Genomic DNA, 22,151 nt, shown 5'->3' on the forward strand with positions numbered 1-22,151 from the left:
TTTAAAGCTAAACCCGTAATTTATGATGAAATCAATTGTGACCTGTAAATTTGTAACAAGTAAAATATTTCTTCTTTTATTGTTCAATCTTACTACGTCTGTCTGTTCTGTATATCGTTTTGCTAACTGTACCTATTTCGCAGATTGATGATTGAATTATTAGTATTATTAAAGACACCATATTAGTGACTTATTTGCTATTTAACTTGTATTATTCAGTACAATAATATGTTAGTTTTAACATTAATATAGACACCATAATATGACTTAGATTAAAACTTATAACTATACTTTTAATAATCTTCCATGAATCTTTTTTATAAAAGTCGCTTACACAAACTAATAAAGAATTCCATTTCAGGACATACGTCAGAAATTCATACACATATCACTTGAGCGAGATCTTCTACACCATTGTCAACGAATACACCGACTGGGAGAAAACGGTAGAGTATTGAATTTGATATTTTTGGTTTTATGGCATTCAAAGTCTTTATAAATATAAATTAATAAAGAACAATCTTTCCACCCACCCGCGTTTTCCAAGAAAAACCCGCGTAGTTCCCGTTCCCGTGGGATTTCCGGGATAAAACCTATCTTATGTGTTTATCCAAGTTACCCTCTTTATGTGAGCTAAATTTCATTGTAATCGGTTCAGTAGTATTTGCGTGAAAGAGTAACAAACATACACATACACATCCATCCTCACAAACTTTCGCATTTATAATATTAGTAGGATAGAAAAAATTCTATCACGAGGCGGGACTCGAACCTGCATCCTTTCACGCCAATCCGGGGCGGATGCTTGACCAACTCAGCCACTCGTACGGTAGAGTATTGTTTATTATTCAAATTGCCAAAGTATAAGTAACTGGGTTCGGAAATGTCCGAGAATATTAAGTGCTTTTATCTATTATACCATTAAGTGCGTCGAAAATTGGACCGTATTTTGAAGAGCTTAAGTTGAAATTCAAATGCGAATCGTGATCTCAAGGGAGCTTCGGGGTTCCGAACACTTTTATTGTTAATCTGGTTATTTCATACTATATCAATATTTGAATTATAATAAGTGGTTCCTTGTAATATCAGAGGACAGAATACCAATATAGGAATTAATTCTTTGAGTACCGGCTTCTGAAGCACTCTTAACGTAAAATTATTAGGGATTACCTAGTTCTATTAAGCTTGTTGAAAGCCAAAATAAATGAGAGGACGCGGTTATTAATAAATTTTAATACTTATCAAAATTTATTGAAAAAATTACGGATATTATGTAGCCGAAATGCCTAGTTTTAGCGTCTATTTTTTCTATGTAATTAAAGCAAAAATACCGTAACTGAAAATATCTATCTATATAATAATCTACAAATGCTAGCTTTAATACAATTTCATATTACTATAACAATGTGTGTGAGTTTCACACACACTCAACATTATCACATACATTTATCATTTTCCTGTCAAAAGCAAGACCTATAATACTCACGCACACACGCATCATACGTACCTATGTACACAAACCAGAATAAGTACACATATTAATATAACTCATACAAATCCCACACGATGACACATTCGTGCCCATATATTTCATCCCTATTCCGTTGCTACAAATAAAAAACCACTATTAATAACTCCTAATACCTGCTCAGCTCGACCAATTTTCTTCCACGGCCGGGCCATAAAAATAAACGGGTTTGCCCTGATCAAATATAATCTTCTCGTATTCTTAAATTTCTACGCGTTTGCTGAAACATTTTTCTATTCGAAACTAGGCTTTTTTATTTTGTTGTACAAAAAGGTTATGGGCCAATCAATGTATGGGCTCGGATCGGAATCGAAATAGGTTAGTATTAGCTTATTTCTGCAGAATAAAGTCTAGGAAAAACGGACCGTATCTTTACTGGAAAATACTTACTTATTAATTACTTAGTTTTTACAATTCAATGAAACACTGAAAATAATTATTTGAATTAGAATTTTCCCATATATTTCCGACTACTAGAAACAGCTAGAAACACATAAATATTGCTCCTACATCTTTCATAGAAACTTCACATGAGAACTCAATTCATACGTACCTAGGTTATTTTACTCAGTAATATTAATTTTATACCTGTAATAAAATCCTTATAAATATTTGGAAACAATAAACGAATAGAAATAAGTCGACTGGTTCGAAAATACGCGTTCGAATTAATCTGAATTAATGATCATTTGGCCTATTTTAATGTTTTATAACTTAAAAACTACAATAGATAATTAGTTTTGACGAAGTTTTCTTACATCTTTTCTCTTCCAGAACCCAATAAACACACGCGACGCCACGGTATCAGCTATATCCGACGCGCAATACGTGGCCCCGCTGGTCCAGAGCGGGGACCTCCTCAGTGGAGGTCCGAAAGCCACGACCAGCGATGACGATGGACCTGGTCGTGCGACGAGGACCTTCTTCTATGTGTTTGACTATCAGACTAAGGATGGATATTATCCTCAAGTGAGTTTTTATAATTCTATACTAATATTATAAGGCTGAAGAGATTGTTTGTTTGAACGCGCTAATCTCAGGAACTGGTACGATTTGAAAAATTATTTCGGTGTTAGATAGCCCATTCATCGAGGAAGGCTATAGGTATGTAAAAATTATTGAAAACAAACGTCTTTACGAAATCATAAAAGCACTTTTGTATGTGATCATTTCTTCAATTCTACAATGACGAGTTACTTGTTTATCTTCCTAATAAATAAAAATAAAACTCTTATCTAAATTGTATCCTAAATTATAACTTGTTAATAAAAATATATAAGACGTACCTATATCGCAAAGAATAAAAACAAAAAAAAAATATACCCAAATTGAGAACCTTCTCATTTTTTTTTTGAAGTCGGTTAAAACAGATTAAACCATCTTTTAAAACGAATATATTAAAACGAACAACGCATCTCAAGTATATAATAAAAGTGCTATCAACCGACGAACACTTATAAATTTAAATGCCCAATAAAAATATAAACCCAGTTTAAAAGTCCTTAATTAATCTTCTCTGTAACAACAGATTTAACTGTTTTATTTAGATATAGCACAGCTCTGGACTCATTTTGATATTCTAATTTAATTGTTCCAAATGTAGGATAAGTTTCAAGGACTTAATATTCATGAGGAATTAATTCGAGTTATATTTTTGGTTAATTATTCAACTTTTAGATATCTTAAGCTATCTAGATATGACAAGCTAACAGATAGCTATATGTGTATGTCGAAGTCCGATTGAAATCTGCTATTAGCTATTTGATTGATTGACTAGCACGTTCATTGAATGACGACATTCAATTGAATGATTAAGACAGCTCGTCCTGTTGTTTAATGTAACGTTATAATTATGTTATCGGCACTTTGAAATTTGTCTCTCCCAGATTGGTAGATAAACATTTTATTAATTGTCTTAATTTAGAACCGAGCATAGATCTCCTTTGTAACTTGATAACAAAGTATTAAAACTACGTAATTAAAATATAAGCCACGATTGCTCTTCAGTCTTCACAAACAAACTGTCAAAATTTACACACAAAACGGAAGCTTAAAAATACATTTTAAAAACAAACATTTTGTACCCTTTTTGCTGCTCAAAATAAATTTTCCTTCGCATGTTTTGCACTGTTTGTATGCTTATATGTTGGGTTACCATAAAATAAACGTTGCTCATTTGTTTTCGTATAAAACAATGGTGAAAGATCAAACATATAATATTGTGGATTGGCCAATTCTGAGGGAAATTCCCTTGGAAAAGTAAGTATGGTATGAAGTTAGGTATATCTTTTTTGTAAGCTTTCCTTTTTGTAACGTGCGTAAAAATGATTCACTAATGTTCTACACTGGTAAGGATAGTAAAGGGCAGTACGTAAAGGAGAAAGTAGAAATGAAAATACTAGTGGAGACTACAGAATCCTCTTCTCTTTCGGAGAAATAATATAAATAAAGCTATACTTTTATAGATTATTTATTTACCCGCAATTAATAATAAATCAATTAAACTGATATTTATACACACAACGTGAAAAACAATCGCATATATACATTCTATAGATACATAAAAAATTCCAATCTATATATATAAAACTCAAAGGTGACTGATATAGTGATCTATCAACGCACAGCCCAAACCACTGGACGTATCGGGCTGAAATTTGGCATGCAGGTAGATGTCACAACGTAGGCGTCCCCTAAGAAAGGATTTTAGAAAATTCATCCCCTAAAGGGGTAAAATAGGGGTGAAAACTTATACAGAATAATGTTACTCGCGTCCGTAGGAGTAAACTCTTGAGACCCTACACGTGTCCCCTGGGTAGTGCCAAATTAGTAACCATATTTTTCTGGTGGGAGACAGTTGTCTCGGCTAGTATACGTATAAGGCATTAAATACCTAATTGATTATAGACTAGAACTGATGGATCTAATAAAAGCAAGCTTTCTTTTAATGTTTCTGTAGAAGTGAAGGTAATAATCTATAATCTATATATATAAAACTCAAAGGTGACTGATATAGTGATCTATCAACGCACAGTCCAAACCACTGGACGTATCGGGCTGAAATTTGGCATGCACGTAGATGTCATAACGTAGGCGTCCCCTAAGAAAGGATTTCCCGATATTCTTACGGGAACGGGGAAAAACGGGGATGCACGTACAAAGTCGTGGGCGGAAGCTAGTAATATTATAAAACTGAAGAGTTTGTTTGTTTGTTTGAACGCGCTCATCTCAGGAACTACTGGTCCGATTTGAACAGGTCTTTCGGTGTTAGATAGCCCATTCATCGAGGAAGGCTATAGGCTATATATCATCACGCTAAGACCAACAGGAGCGGAGCTACGCAAGTGAAACCTAAAATAAAATAAACTACACATAAAATTCGAAGCGATTGAAGTCGCGTAGATAAAGTAGTACTAGACCAGTGTATTATATTTTATATTCATCTTAACTATATTATAATAGCGTCATTTAATTCCATAACTAACCGTAAAAGTTACACTGCATTTTCCTACATTGTATTGCGGTAGTTAAAACTAATTCTGAAGCTCTAACAATTCACGATTAATTTTACCCTCAGTTTTGCTTTAATTATTACGTTTTAAACATTGTGGTTAGAACAATGGAGGCTATATTTTAATATTTAATATAATTTTAGTCTGGCACATTTATTATTGTGAATGATATCTATTAATTTCAAAGTAGGTACTTTTAAATCAATACTTACGTACTTAATATAAAACGTTTGAAGTAGGTAGGTATTATGATGATTTATTTTGCTAAAAACTTTTTCTCGTCGAAATATTTTCAAAAATAATCCAATTTATGTATTTCAGATATTTCCAATAAGGTAACCATTAAAATTCAATCACATGAAATGGATCGTTTTACATTATAAAACGTATTAATTTCAAATTTAATTAAAATATAATGCAATATCCAATTAAATTTACCGCTATTAACAGACAGATTATAAATTATTATTCACAGATTATCTCTCGTTTGTTAATCTATGGATATGAAATATTTATGAACGATGTAGAATAAAAAAAACTTTATGCCGTGTCAGAAGTGAAACTTCTTTGACAGGATTCAAAGAAAGCAAAATCGTCGCATTACTCCATGTCATGACAGTATTGCCATGACGCGTCCTTGAAATTTTACTCTCAACGCGCCTAAAGAAGTTTCACTTCAAAAATAATTCACAAACTTTAAATAGAAATTAAAATCCACACCAACTCATTTAGTGTTAAACAAGTAATATTAATTAAAACAAAATTAATCTTTAATATTGACATTTCTTTTGAACTTCGGTTTCCCGCCATCTTTGAATGGTTTCAATTCGAATCCGTGTTGACGGCCAGCGATGTGAATAAAAAAATATAAAACTTAGAGTATATATACTATCTATAGAGTGCGAACAACCAAGTGGGAACAGTAGGCACAGGTGGGAACAACACGACGTTCCCGCCGCGAGCGCTCGCAGTCGTGGTTGAGTGCTCACGAAGTGTGTTGCTCTGGATTTTTTTTCATATTACGAATAAACATGGTGAAATGTGCTGTTCTATCTTGCAAAAACGATACTAGAAAATACACAAAATTGAAATCCACTATCACATTCCATCAGTAAGTCGATTGTTATACTTATTTTTATGAAAATAAATCTAGCATCGCGGGGGTGAAGGGTAGGTGAGAGGCGGACACGCGCAGGCTTGCTCGCGCGCCTCACTGCCGCCACGTGATCGTAGTGATGTGACCTGACCAACGCTGTACTCGATATAAAGTTTACTAGAAGAACTATATTTTAACAAATTATTTATTTAACTTAAAATTTTAAACTCTTTTAAAAATGTATTATAAATATATTTGTGGTGTGTTTTGTATGATACACTTTCTAATATTATGAATGCGAATGTAAATGTAAAGTATGTAATGTTACGATATATTTTCTGAACCGCTAAATTGATTTTGAAGATTTTGATAGTAGAATGGATAAAATTAAATAAAAAAATTATTAATATTATTTATTATATTATCATTTTAAATTATTTCTTAATATTTTTTACCATTTTTAAAACATTATTATTATGGTTTGATTTATTATTAAAGAAATAGCACTAAACCTGATCTTTTATTTTATTAACTTTATTATTTAAAAAGTACTCACGTTTTTCTGATATTCCAATTAAAGATATTTTTTTAAAGTACTTATAATTAATACAAGAAAATTTCATATATAATATTTAATATTCAAATGGAATAAACAAACTTTATTCAGTTGGTAGACAAATTTAAAATTACATATTTATACTTTATTCGTATATTTTTCCTTTAATAACTTATTGAACATAAAATTTACTTATGATACATATTTATTTACATAACTTATCGACAGTTCAACACGCAATTGATACCTACCCATCCCTATTTGTCACACACACATCTATATAGTATCTATAGCTCATCTGCCTACGATGCGCAATAAGCAATTTGTGCAATACACTCGCTCTATACTATTATATATACTCTAAGATATAAAACGATGACATTCGCAATTCAAATTTAAAAATTAATTAGATCAACGACCGGGGTCACATGTAAAGAAAATTGCGTTCAGAAATTGCTATATAAATGTAATACGGTACACGTTCTGAAATTCATTCAATGCTTATATAAAATAAATGAGACCCAGCAAAGGCTTTTGCGTGATAAATTGAAGTTTGAAGCTTTCAGTAGTGTATGGTGACACGTATTTCGTTTACTTTTACATTTTAAAAGTGACTTTGAGTTTTGTTGTAAGAAACCTAAGCATGGTTCACTGAATTGGACTTTTTGTGTGAACATTTTTGTAAGCTGAATGCTTATTTATGTAGATTTGAAATTTCTCAAATTGAATCGAAGAAACAACATCGTTCGTAATAAAATTTCTATTTTGTTATACCCATAATGTTTTTTGGTTTTTCATAAGTTACGTTTGAATGAAATTGCCTTTTATTCAATAAACACGTGAATCAGTTGCCTGAAGTTTTTTTAAGAAGAATAATTAGTTTTATTTTTGTTCGCGAAGACCCGTTTAAATCATAAAAAGAAAAGTAAAATAAACTAAACAGATGAAGTTTTGTTTTTAGGGCGTAGTTATGGAGTTTTTTACTTCTTTTTCCTAAAAATTACTTTTTTTCCTCCTTCGAAAAGTTTATATTATTTTCTAATAATATAATAGAATTTATATAGTAATCATAAATGAAGTATATTTATTATGTAAATAGTATTGAAGAGATTCCTTTGACTATAGAAATTAGAAATGAAAGGAATAGTATTGGTATTTGGAGTCAATATTCTGTTTCTATTTAGTTAGTACTTATTAACTTTGATGTACTATAATAATAATAATAATAGATCTTTATTTCAGATATCTGGTATCCATATTTATATAATTAAAATTACATTTAAGATTTTGAGTATTTTAGGAACACTTATAAAAACTGTTACATTTTAAAAACAAAAGATGAAGAACTATGTATGTTGAATATAGTTATACAAATAATATTAAAAGAAAATGTTGTGCACCACAGTATTTTATTTTTATTTGACAAATAATGATTGCAGAAGATAACATGTTATGAGAGATATTTTATAAGTGGCAATTATGACTTTATATTAGGCCACAATAATTAATTATTAGTATAAAATGTAATATTATAATAGGTACTTTTATAACCTGTATTTTTGTTTTGACTATTATTTAATTAGTTTGAATGTATGAATTAAAATAGATTTTCTAGTAATGTGTAATTTAAACTAACATTAATGATTGTAGTTTACCTTGATAAAAAAAACTACCTATTTATTTTATTACCTTTTTATTTACTGTACCTACTACAATAAATAAAAAATATTAATACAATCTTTTTGTACAGAGAATGGGCGCGGTCCACGGCGAAGAGTTGCCATACATATTCGGCGCACCACTCGTCCAGGGCTTCGGCCATTTTCCACAAAACTACACGAAGTCGGAGGTCGCTCTGGCGGAGTCTATGATGCTGTATGTCGCTAGTTTTGCTAAGACTGGGTAAGTGTTTGAAAGGTTTTGTATAAATAACTTAGTATCATTTTTCAAAGTCGTTATTGATTTAATATTTTGCAACGGATTACCAGAGAAAGGATGAGTCAATTCATAAATAAGCATAATTGAATTTTTTTTATTTATGAAGGTACTTAATTTATTCAATATGGTCTGTAAAAAAAAGCTCAAAGGTAGTTAATCACATTATCGACTTTTAATCAAAATATCCTACCTACTTACTTACTTACATATTTAAATTTCCATATTACAATGTTGCTTTAAATCAATTTTACAGTTACCCATGGTTTCACTTTTCATATTAAATGGAATTATTTTTCCTAGGAATCCCAATGACAACACGCGGCAAGAGGCTCTGCTACCAGCTTCCAGAGAAAGAAATAAATTCCGAGGCATCGTGTGGGAAGATTACGATTCTACGCACCAAAAGTATCTGGAAATAGGTAAGGAATTATAAGGTCTAGCAAAAAATTATGTATTTTAGGCCCATTGTCCACGTATGCGCTCGTCAATGGACTATTATGATTATGAAATCGATTTTCGTCAATTGACTATTATTGAATTTTGCAAGACGAATATGCATGCATCTTGCGTAGAAACAATCAAAACACATCGCGCAACGCGGCGTTGCCGTTCCGCACGGTCAACGCATGAAGAGCGGCTGACGCGACGTTGCCGCTCCGCACATTGCACGCATGACGAGCGCCTGCCGCTCCGCAAGAAACACGCACGGCGAGCGGCTGCCGCGACGTTGCCGCTCTGTGGACGTTTGCTTCTACGCAAATGCAATGTATTCGTCTTGCAATCGTCAATGGACAAAAGATTTCATGACAAGCGTATACGTTGACAATAGGCCTTAGTGCATTAGTATGTGCACAAACACCAGTGCACTCTCTCTTCCATTTCTTTACTACATTGCAGTACAATAATAGGCAGAGTTACTTATAAGCGAAACAATGGAATTTGAACACTACTGTCACGAGATCAGGTGTTAATTGTAATGTATGTTCTATAAAACTCGCGCTCTGTAATTTTTTACGACCTTTTGATAGGCAATTTTGAATTAAAATGTTTATAGTTTTTCTACAACAATGCCTTAGCTGACTCAACTTGCCCTGTGTTTGTAACTCTCCATTGCAAAATTCTTAAATTTCTACAATATTTAATTCGACATAATGCACATAGGAAATAGGGAAACTCTTCCAATTTATAGCGTGATCACGGAAAAAGGTATTGGTGACCCGCTGCGTTGTTCAATTTACTAAATTGAAACAATTAATAAGTTTTAATAGGACATAGGTTAGTTGTAACGTAGGATAAAAAAAAAATTGTTGTGCTTAGAAATATAAGTTAAAATATTGGAAAAAATGTATAATTTAACTTTATGCCAATTCGTTCAGTTTTTAATAAAAATAAATCAATGGGGCGATAACATATGAAAAATTATTGCTTAATATCAGATTTTCATGTCATTATAATATGATAAAATATTTTTAAATACCTACATTTGTAACGTAAAGTAAGTAGTAAATGATGGAGGCTAAAAATTTTCTCGGTATATTACAAATTAATTGGATTAACTCTCCGAATTATGAGAATTCATTAAGATGATGCAATAGGGTTCCCTTCGTAATGGCGGAATTATCTTAAGACCTTATTAACGAGTCTTTTAAGATGTTACGTTTAATAGTATAATATTTCTGCGCGAAATTATTAATTCTTACTTTGTTTTAAATGAAAAAATATTTAAACCAGTAATTTTACGTACCTACTAGGCAAGAATGCACCATGCACTATACTATATAACTATAAATATATAAATGAAACGTTTCGCGTTGTCACGGCATCACGCGTAAACGGGTGGACAGATTTCGATAATTATTTTTTTATTATATTCCTTGAAGTACGAGGATGGTTTTTATGTAGAGAAAGCGTAAATATGTACCACGGGCGAAGCCGGGGCGGACCGCTAGTTTAATATAAAAAACCCCATTTCCAAATCTATTTCATTACTACCATCAAGACTAACCAATATAACTGTCAACGGTTTCCAATTAGAAATTCCGATGATCCGAATTCCAACATTTTAAATTAAGTCGCGAACAAAAAAGCTACCAACAAATTAGGTACGACTCGACACCACTAGGATATAGGTCAGCGCGTCTGAAAGCTCTAGATCGTACTTGAATTGAGCGTGCCGGGTCATAAATGAAACATCTATTTCTTTGCCTTTAAAAAACTAGAAGGTTCTAGATGCTATCTGAGTTAGGTCTATTGTTCTTGAGCTGATTACGATGAAGTTGGTAATTATTTTTAGTCTATAGTGCATATAATAGAGTGGCAGAATTTGATGTAATGACACTACACTATTAGTAATGAATAATATTTTAGATACGTGTGCGCACTATGGAATCAAATTAATTACCTCTGAAGCTATTGGACGAATTCGTATTATTATCAATAAAGAATTAGTAATTTTATGAAATCTACCGATTTACTAAAAAGATCCGCGGTGACTTACAAAGCGTGGTAAGTCACTTCGGATCTTTTAAGTTTTCTATTTTCAAGCCTTTTTTCTTTAATTTATATTTCATTATTTATAACCAATTTTTTTTGTTCTCATAGGTGTAAAACCCCGTCTCAAGAACCATTACCGAGCGCACCAGCTTTCAGTATGGCTCCGCTTGGTTCCTGAACTGCATCGAGCCGGTATGGAAGACGTAGCAACTCGACACAACCTCTTCAGAAACCACAACGACCAAGAACTGTATGAAGGCATTGTTAGACCCGATCCCTTAGCGCGTACAGATAATGAGGTACGACGAAATGGTTCTACGTATTCCGATACAGCATTGACAACTGTAGATACAATTCTAGCGACTTGCGTTACTATAGTACCAAGTGGAAGAGATCTACAAACGTATAATAACAGTGATAATACCCTAGCAAGTTTAGAAGCAGCCGGATACGCGGCCTACTCCACGGCATTAAGCGTCACAATAGCAATCGGCTGTTCCCTCCTAATCCTCAACGTTTTAATATTCGCCGGCGTATATTACCAAAGGGATAAGTCGAGGTCGAGGGGAAAACAGCAACGCTTCAACGAAAAACACTTCGAAACAATATCCGGAAAGCACTCGCATTATCATATCGATCCGACCCTAGCGCCGAGTTTGGTCGTGGACGTTGAACGGCAGAATAGGAAGAAAATGGATCAGAGCCTATCCAATTTGAACTTTAAAGGGCCTTTAGATGGCAAATCGCTCAGTCCGACCTTGAGTATAGATAACATGATGTTGCCCAGTAAATTGGGAAGTAGGAATAGTAGTTTTCGACTGCCGAATACGTACCAGGGGTATGCGACTTTGCCGAAAAATATAGGGCATAACGGGGAGAGACATTTCGGTAATGGCTCTGGGTCTCCAAGGGAAGAGAGGGTACCTCATGCTACTTTGAGACGGGGTAAAATGCATCCTCAGAACTTACCACAAGCCGCCATTGATGAGATGAGGGTATGACAGAGTACCTGTACATAGAGGCAGTGTATAACATTGCTGGAGATGTGGAATATGTAAATAATGAAAGTGTTTATTAATCTGTATTATGATGAATAAAGTATGATAATTATGTTGTGTTTTATTGTACTCCGCTGAATTTGAGATTATATTTTGATTAATATTCTAATTAATAATATTTTTTACTATTTTAAAAGTCTGTGGAAATTATTGAAACTTAAATTTAATTATTCATAGGAACGATTTTTTTCAATACAATTTCATTACAATAAAATATCATCATGTAGGTATAATGTTGTATATTGGAGAAAACTTTCCATACTTCAGAAAAACCGATCAATCTTAGTAAAAATGTCCGGTTTCTATTTCAATCATATGCATCATTAGCCTTGTTCGAGAGGCGACTTATCCGTGCCAGAATATGTTTGGCTATCTATACAAATAAACCCAACAGGGTAATTATTCAAGAAACAACATATTATGCACAAACAAACATTAGTGTCCACAACAGTGACATTTTTCACGCTACCCTACTCATAGTCTTTAACACATTAGGTTATAGTGAAATACTGGATATAAAATACAAATATAATATGTAAACTGGAAGCTTTTTAAGGGTAAGTACCTTAAAGTCGGTTTGCCTAATTATTTGGAAATTTTTTATTAATATTATATTATAATATTGATTAATCTATTATCATAGATTAATTCCATAGCTATAAAAATGTAGCATTTCTCATCTATTTAGTTACTATTGTAGAGTGAAGACCTGGGCTAAATTAGAATAGACTTTTCTAGGCAAGAATCCTTAGCTGCTTGATTGAATAGCTGAATTTTGTTCAGACTGTAAATTCAACGGCCCTTTAATAAAGAGCCTTGACTCTTAATTACACAAAGACTCATTAAGCTAGTTGGCTTGCGGCATAAAATATACAGAATGAATAAATGAATTAACAACAGTAGGTATATATTTTAAGAAAGCTCAACAGTAGATCCTACACCAATTAAACGAAAATTTCCTTGTAATTTTCATCAAAGTTGCAACATAAAAGTGAAGTCCGTCCCCTAGTGAGGTAAGGGGCAGATGCATACATATGTTTCACTAATCGATTTTCTTTAGGGACAAGTAGAAGATAAGTTTTGTGTGTCCTGCCAGACCGAGACATTTTTTTCTTCGTCTCAACTGGGAATCGAACCCCTCGGTTCTACGCTCACGCCTCAACCACTGTACCAAGGAGGCGGCCAAGAAATTAATAACAGTATACACCAATAAAACGAAAATTCATTATATAATTAAGTAATTTTCTGCAACATGCATCTCATTACCATGTAAATGAAAATGGCGGCCGTTTAACGGCTGGTAAGAACATCATAGAGGTTACGCTCAGAACGCCTTGCGGCCGACTATAAACCAGCCCGTAAAGCTACTGTTCAAATCTGACAGCATACGTAACATGTAGTGATGGAAGTAACGATAGATTTTATCGATAAATTAGTATAACTAACTACTTTTATAAAAGGATAATTTCTAATCTTATTTTAAGATATTAATACTTCACCAAAGTTTCACTTTAACGCTAAAAAACAGAAAGACATAAAAACTTGAAGCTGCAAAAGAACTATGCACTTAAGCGCTGTAAACATGTTTGTTATCGCTTCACGGAGAAAACAGTGTATGATACCATCTAAACATATGTAATCACCACTATAACAATATAAGAGCAGTAAAAACTTGAGAAAGTTGCAACACAAAAACTTGTAACTTCTTATTCACGTTACAGCGAGCTTTAACAACCCATAAATCCTTTATCGCACCATAAAATTGTTGACGTATTTACGACGTGTCTATCGATAAAAGCGCGCGACACTATTTTTTGTTGACAGCTAGTTTCATAGTATAATCACTATCTATTTAGTTTAAGTTGAATAATATGCATTTGTATTTTATGCTATTTCAGAAATAGTATTGATAAAGTTTTACATTGTGTTCAGAGTTAAAGTCTATGTGAGATAAGTTACATTTACAGCTCAGTGCATAAAATATTTGATGTTCTATAGCTATAAAAGATTTTTTTATTAGAAAGTTAATCATTTTTCACGGTAAAACTTATAAGATTTGGATTATTTTAGTTAGCTCTTTCATTTCTCATTTACTACTTAAATAAACAATAGTCATAGTTTTTTATTATTTAAGGTTTTTGTTGCGTAAAATAGGTTTGACTTATTTTCAATGTAACCTTCTTCTCAGTCCAGTGGTCCGAAAGTGTTCAACAACCCTTTGAAAACACGTACACACACAATCATAATAGGTAAACAAATACACATAAACGCAGATAGATATATTTTCAGTATTAATAAATAGAGCCAATGACAGCTGAGGCAGAAGCTTCTCGAATGAACAGGACGATTCCTTCAACTAGATGGACGGACGACTTGATCAAGGTGACGGGAAGCCGCTGGTGATCTGCCATTCTGGAATCTTAGGGAGAGGCCTATGTCCAGCAGTGGACGTCTGTGGCTGAGACGACGATTCTTAAATAGAGTGATTATTGTATTATAATTTATCATGTATTTCAACATACAATATTGTTAACTGATTAAGAAATTAAAATAATATAGAACCTTACAATTTATAAAGAAAGTTGGTGAAAGGGTCATCAAACTTTTGTTGTCTTCGAAAAAAAGTATAAAAACATCGATATCGATACACCGCACATCACTACGCCGTTACATGTATCGACCATCTTCATATCACAATCCCTACTCAGAGATTAAGTGACATCAAGGGTCTGCCTAATAAATTGAGTCGCTTCAGATCGCAAATAAAGGACCGGAATTACAATTTACAAGACAATATTGCTATATTAAGATCTTTAACGTTGTGTTTCAGGCGTATTTAATTGACTACAATCGAAGTCTATAAGGAAATTATAGCAGTAGAAAACTATAATATTGAGTTGGTTATCTTTGTTGCACTTAAATAACATGAATTTATTGTCTAATATCTGTGTGCCGGTGGGAGATAAAAGTGATGAAAAAAAATCGATTAAAGTTAATTAAATTAAAAATAGCCATTAGCACTTTGATAGGCAAGTGATCGTAGGCATATTTTTTCGTCACTACATAGTAGATATATAAAAAAAAAAACTGCGCTAAAAACAACCGTCTACAAAAACGGAAAACTAAAAAATTAAAAAGATTTGATATTATTGATTACTACATAATATTATTATTTAGTGCTATTTAGGTACTAAAAAGGTTTGATGTCGGTGCACGGGCTTAATACTAAGTGCTTAGTGCTTGGCACCGACTACGTAGTTAACGTATTTTTACTTTAAATTGTCTATTCAATTGTTAAATAGATACAAAAAAGACATACATTTTAATAACGTTAATTATAGACACCAAAAAGACATAGGTACATTAAATAACGTTAATTATAAATCAAAACTCTAACCTCAATATTTCTGAATAAAAATTGAATAACATCGTTTATCCCCGCATTTTCCTTATTTAATTATTCATTCAAAGTTTCCGTTACAAGTCGAGATTTTTTTGAATAATGTAAGAAATTATGGGACAGATTATGTATTCTCAAAATTTGAATATTTTCCCAGTGGAATTATTCTAACAGGAATAATTCAATATGGCCTCTATCGAAAATAATCTTACTAATAATAAAAACCCCAGTCTTGGCTTTTTTTTAAATATTAATTCATTTATTCACTTGTGTAAATTATTAATGAAATGCAACAAAATGTATTTGATGGTTAATAAGCTTCGTCAGCTTTTGTTGTTTTCTATGGATTTCTTATATATTACCTACAGTAACCCGAAATCTATCTATATTTTTTTTCTGTAAGTTAAATTTGAATTTTTGATTAAAATCTGTCTAAGAACACACAACACAGATTATAGATATCTATAAAGGTTTACTTTCCTTAACCCTTTATATGTACTGTATATATACCTACACAAAACCATAAAATAGTGTTGGTAATGTTTGTGAATTTTCAGGATGCCAGAATTTAAACCTTTAGACTGAAAAATAATTCAACCCACACTTTCCTCTAAAACTATGCCTACATTTTGACATCATAATACAACTATATAACCGTTCGCAGCCCTACGAAAACCGCATTACACACAATCAAGGTCATAAACAAGGGAAGTTAATTTAGTCAATACACCCTAATTTAATCTCTTACATTGGCGGGCATCCAGAGCCAAACAGCACTTTTATTATCTAGAGAGATCTCCGTAAATTTCAGCGATCCCACTCGATATGAATAAACATTTCCAAAGAAAACACTTAGATACGTTTTAGCTATCGAAACCTTCTAACCTTACTAATATTGTATCACAACATAGTATAAAACTACGCTTTCTCTGACCCTATATCCCTATGTATGCTTAAATCTTTATAACTACGCAACGGATTGTGATGCGACTTAATAGATAGATAGAGTGATTGAAGAGAGATTCATATGGTTTTAAATACAGCGAGTCAAGCCGTGGGCAGAAAGCTAGTAAAATTAAAGTGAAACACATTTAAGTGCAAACCCATCTATTTAAATTATCTATTGTTTTATGAAGTTGATATTTCATATTTGTTTTGAATAACACATAATTTAATATTAAAAATAAGTAAAAGTGAAAACCTCAGGCTAAATATCAAAGAAAAAGTAAACTATAAACAGGAAAAATTCCAGCACAAATCGTGTCACAGTGTATTCGGTCCAAATGCATCATAAGACGTTAGTTTCCACGTGAGAAGCTACCAGAGCCGGCTGTATCGAACTTTAAATATTTTAGATAGGCATATTCTATACTAATATAATTATAAATCTGAAGATTTTTTTTTGTTTGTTTGAACGCGCTAATTTCAGGAACAGTTGGTGCGATTTGTAAAATTATTTCAGTGTTAGATAGCCCATTTATCGAGGAAGGCTATAATAATATATCATCACGCTAAGACCAACAGGAGTGGAGCATTGCGGGTATAAGCGCGGGGCACAGCTAGTATAATATAATTGAACTATTATTTGTGTGGAGCAAAGAATAATTCATATTAAAATATTTTAGTGTACCTATAAATTTCATAAAAAATATTTATAACAAGACAGGAATTAAAATCATTATCTATGTACTTTGATCACACACAAATTCAATTGTTTTTTTATTAGGTGTTTTCTTTGCCCTTCACCATTTGGCGCCCTGAGTAACTTCACGTCAAAGCCGGCACTGTCATCACCACATCGTAAGCAGAATTATTCTGCTACAACGCGCCTCAAGCCTTTAAATCTTTGCCTGCCCTGCGGATATAATTTACCATACATAAACATGTAGAGGCTATGATATATAAAAGAGCTAGATACGTTACCCGCTCTCTATTTTGGCAAGAAAAAACTCAGGTAAGTGCCCGAGTTTCACTTAGTCACGCACCATTCAACGTCGTGGCTGGACGTTCTTTTTATATTTTAATCGGCAGTTGTTATTACGAAGTACATGAGTGAGACATGTATTATGTCTCGTGCGTGAGAGTGAAAGAGAGAACAACTGTATTGGTGATAATGCGTTAGTAAGTAGGTATGTATTAATTACGCTGTTTTTTAGTGCAATGATGTTGGCGTATGCCGCGTCTACTAGTATAATAGGTCATTGTGTAGAGGTCGTTTCTATAGTGTATGTGTTTCTATATTGTATTAAATAATACGATATTGATCTTTAATGATTGTACGTGTAAGTGACTGTGTTGTCCAGTGTATATTATAACTGGATATATATAATTCATATTAAAACTACATAGTGTAAAACAAAGTCGCTTCCCAGTTCCCACTGTCTGTCTGTCCCTATGTATCTTTAAAACTACGCAACAGAGTTTGATGCGCTTTTTAAATAGATGGAGAGGTTTAAGGGGAAGGTTCTATGTAAGTATGTAATTCGTTAAGTGGTTCAAGAGAAAGGTTTTTGTATATAATATGACATTGCGGGCGAAGCCGCGGGTGGAAAGTTGTTACCTCAGAAAACACCTAACTGATTCGTAAAAATATTGCATCTGTAATACGTTCTAAAAATAATATAAACACATTATTTCTTTGTTATTTTAATAATTACACATTTTATAAATTTATAAGTAAGTACATTTAGTTGGTATTTATGAGTATTAAAACGCTTTTCCTTATATTGAATGTGCTTTGTTGCTATAGCGATAACAAAAGCGACTAGACAACTAGAGTTCCTGTGTTCGAATACCAAACGTTATAAAATTCCTCGGTACCAGAGTGGAGTCGGTATTTCGATTGTAACTGAAAATGGATGCTATTACTATGCACATATAGACGCTTTGAATGTAGAAGTAATAAGTGTCGCAGCGAATTGGTTGAATCAGTAGTTTAATGAATAGCCTAGGTTTTTTATAAAACGGCGCGATAAATTAACTTTTCTAAAATGATAATATGCTTTTGCTATAATAAACAACAAAACGGTTGAATCACATCCAGGTAGATACCTAAATAAATGGTTTAATAAAGAGGCCTTTGTGAAAAACTTTAACTCCCATATTTCATGTTAAGTGTTACAACTAGTCACAGAAAATTTAAATTTTGCAAAAATATAAAAAAAATATGGAGTAACTAAAATGTTATTATTATTCCATTTTATTTAAATCTATTTTATGCTCCTGCTTTGCAAATAGCATTGTTTGACAACGATTTCCAGATGAAAGAAGAAGAACCTACAATAGAATTAAAAAGCCATTTTCTTATCCTTTTCTTTTCCTTTCTTATATTATTGCACTAAAGGACATAATTTTTCAAGGAAATAAGCTCGCAGACTTCCAGACAGGGTCACTAATGTATAAGTAGACGTTGATAAAGATTTATATTGCTTTGGATTCTCCCATCTGGTGTATTTCTGTTTACCACAATTGGATTAACGTTTGTGTTGTTTTGTTTATACTAAAATATTTGCTAAAAATAAGTATTAAAGTTTTTTGTATCGAATTAAAATTCAGATTTCAGATTTCACCGATCCTCTTATCCCATAGGATAAGTTCAATCAGGTATTGTACCGTTCAATATTAAAATTAGACGACATTTTAAAATACATGTTCATTTCTCATATATATTTTTCTATTATACACAAATATAACACATAATATAATACCAAAATCAGATCCTATAACAATATTCCTCACCATATGTTATAATATGTAAGTGTACCTACATAATATTACAATGTTACAGTCAAAATTCATTTGCAGTCAAAAGTGGTTTTGATCGGCAATGATTTTTGACTATAACTATATCATACTCAACTAATCCTTAAAACAATATACTCGAGTATTTAATATTCCATGTAAATTATAACCACAAGTTGAACAACCTTCAAATAAAAGCACAATATGCTACACTCGGTAATAATGGACTTGCCTACTTAACCCACTTTCCAAATTACATTGTCATGATACGCGCAAATTGGGCTGGTTTACAAAAATATAATATTGTTTTAATCAATTGAAAAATTTGAGTAAATCAGACATTTTTGTAGATATAAAATCAATTATTGCTTTTCATACCTAGAGAAGAGGTTTTGTTGATAAATCGTGTTCCTGCAGAACTATAAAACTAATATGCTGTTTTGGACATAAAATTGGCGTCTATAATACAGACTATACCTAACCTAACACACCATATTATTATCTTTTAAAGCCGCGTTTCCCGCTTCGCTTCGCTCGCGTGCAGTTCGTTATATCGCTACAGTTTCATAATTTCATCTTGAATAATTGTAATTAAAAGAAAAAGAATTGTGTATTTCACGCTATTTGATATCACAATAACTGACTATAGTGATATTAAAAAAAATGTCTGATATTAAATGAAATGCTTGTAAGTCTTAAATCTAAAAATAATTAGGTAGGTATAATATGTGGTTTTACTAACACTAGAATAAGCACTATTAACACTATGGTGGCAATGTTGTCTGGTATAAATAAATAAATAATTAAAAATATTAAAATAATTAATTAAATAATAATTAAATAATTATATTCCTTTAAAACTTACTCCGTCAATAATTTATTCCGTTTATAATTAAATGTCCTATTAATAATTCCTTTTAACGCTAATATATTCAGTGGTTTTCGCTCAAACAAAGCTCATTATAGTTAAGATCAAACTCCACAGCACGAGTTTCAGTTAGAAACCAATCCAAGAACTAAGTCATAACTTATAGGTACCTAGATATTGTTTTAAATTTTTTAAGTTCACGCCGAGACGCCGTGGCGATCGGATGTGTCATTGACCCGGTCGGGAGGTTATTAACCTCTGCTGCGCGTACGCAATGTCGTCGAATTTAATGAAATGCAATACCTGTAATATTGTGATAAGCGAAGTGCTTTGTTTTATTCAAAATAAAATAGACGTTATGGATAATATAAGTTTGGTGCAATTATGTGTTGGAAGCTTTAGTGACGAAGAAATAACTTGTGCAAAATCGCTTTTACAACAAGCCTTACCCAATTCAAAACGTATGACACAACGTAAGAATAAGGGTAAAACGGCCCGTGATGTGGAAGACATTGTTAATCTTCTTAAATCTGTTGATCCTGATATAGTGCCAATTTTTGTAGCCCGGGAGTTACGGAAACTCCCGCCTATTACATTTGATCATATAGACGCGACAAGGCTTCTAAAAGACATTTTAATACTAAAACAAGATATTGAATACATAAAAAGTAATTTCGCAATGAAAGAAAGCGTGGAGAAGTTGCAAAAAAACATCGGCAATTTAAATAAAATAACGGATCTAAGTTGCTATAATAACATCCAACCGTCAGGGTCACTGTCCGCTCAAGGTCACACGGATATACCTGTCTCTCTCACTCCTGCAAAGAGCGCTTGTTGCTATCAGCCGGACGGGTCGTGCGCTGCGAGGCGCGCGGTGGTTTGTAACGAACCGGTTTCCGCAGATAGTGAGACATGTATAACATCGCAGGCGAATCAAGATATCTCACTCTTGCACGCGCAGAATTGTATAAGCGATCGTCAGCCGCATCATGTTACTGTGACGCCTAATAATACAGCTAAATTTATGGATCTAAGTACAAAGCGGTTGGGCTTATCACCGCGAATGAGCAAACCAAAACAAAAAACGTTTGCAGACGTTATGATTTCCAATGATTACACGAAACAAAGAGAAGGCGAGTGGATTAAGGTGTCATACAAAAATAAACCGAAAAATAGGTTTTTTGCTAGCAAGGGTAAAGGCGACTCCAATATCGGTGGCAGTTTTAAGGCTGCGGACATTAAGATACCATTCTATATATATAACGTAGATAAGGCCGCTGAAGTAGATGATATAGAAAAATATATTTTTGACAAAACTATGGTTCGAGTTGAGCTTTCTAAAATTACAATGAAAAATAATAAACAATACCAAGCTTTCAAATTTGATATACCTAGAAGTAAATTATCCCTATTCATGGACGAAAATATTTGGCCAATGGGTGTAGCGTTTCGGCGCTATGTCTATTTCAAATCTAAAGAACCGGCTCTTCGAAGTAATATGGAGGAGAATAAATTTTTCAAATAATGGATAATAATGCCAATATGAGTATAATAAGTTTTAATTGTAAAGGATCCAAGAGGTCTAGTGGATGTATTAAGGCGCTGTGTGACTCAGCGGACATTATTGCCCTCCAGGAAACATGGCTCTTGCCAAGTGATATACCTACACTTGGAGATATACATAATAATTTTTCATATACTGGGAAATCAAGTGTGAATCTCGGTGACGGTCTATTAAGAGGCAGGCCTTTTGGTGGCGTTGCGCTTCTGTGGCGTAAAAATTTCTTCAGTTCTGTGTCGGTTGTATCGAGCTCTAGTGATCGCATAGTGGCAATAAAAGGTATAGTGTCGAATCGTGAAATGCTAATATTCAGTGTTTATATGCCTACATGCTCCTTAGACAATATAGTGGAATTTAACGAATGCTTGAGTGAAATTGTTGCCATGGTGGAAATGTGTGA

The 22,151-nt window shown here is 32.7% G+C and overlaps 2 protein-coding genes across 2 annotated transcripts in view; both read left to right on the plus strand.

Annotated features, from left to right (window-relative positions):
* LOC123701658 (neuroligin-4, Y-linked-like) overlaps positions 1-12,233 on the plus strand; it is a 60,644-nt gene extending 48,411 nt beyond the window's left edge. The window contains exons 7-11 of the mRNA XM_045649148.1: positions 362-446; positions 2,303-2,497; positions 8,443-8,594; positions 8,931-9,049; positions 11,232-12,233. Of these exons, the coding sequence (XP_045505104.1) occupies positions 362-446; positions 2,303-2,497; positions 8,443-8,594; positions 8,931-9,049; positions 11,232-12,124 (1,444 nt within the window). The 3' untranslated portion in view covers positions 12,125-12,233. The remainder of the gene's footprint in view (positions 1-361; positions 447-2,302; positions 2,498-8,442; positions 8,595-8,930; positions 9,050-11,231) is intronic.
* Positions 12,234-20,548: 8,315 nt separating this feature from the next.
* On the plus strand, positions 20,549-21,715 carry LOC123700667. Its single transcript, XM_045647938.1, has one exon. The coding sequence runs from the start codon at positions 20,549-20,551 to the stop codon at positions 21,713-21,715; it is 1,167 nt and encodes a 388-aa protein (XP_045503894.1).
* Positions 21,716-22,151: the final 436 nt, after the last annotated feature.

The sequence above is a fragment of the Colias croceus genome, chromosome 2 (assembly GCF_905220415.1).
Source record: "Colias croceus chromosome 2, ilColCroc2.1".
In the NCBI taxonomy this organism is placed as follows: Eukaryota; Metazoa; Arthropoda; class Insecta; order Lepidoptera; family Pieridae; genus Colias; species Colias croceus.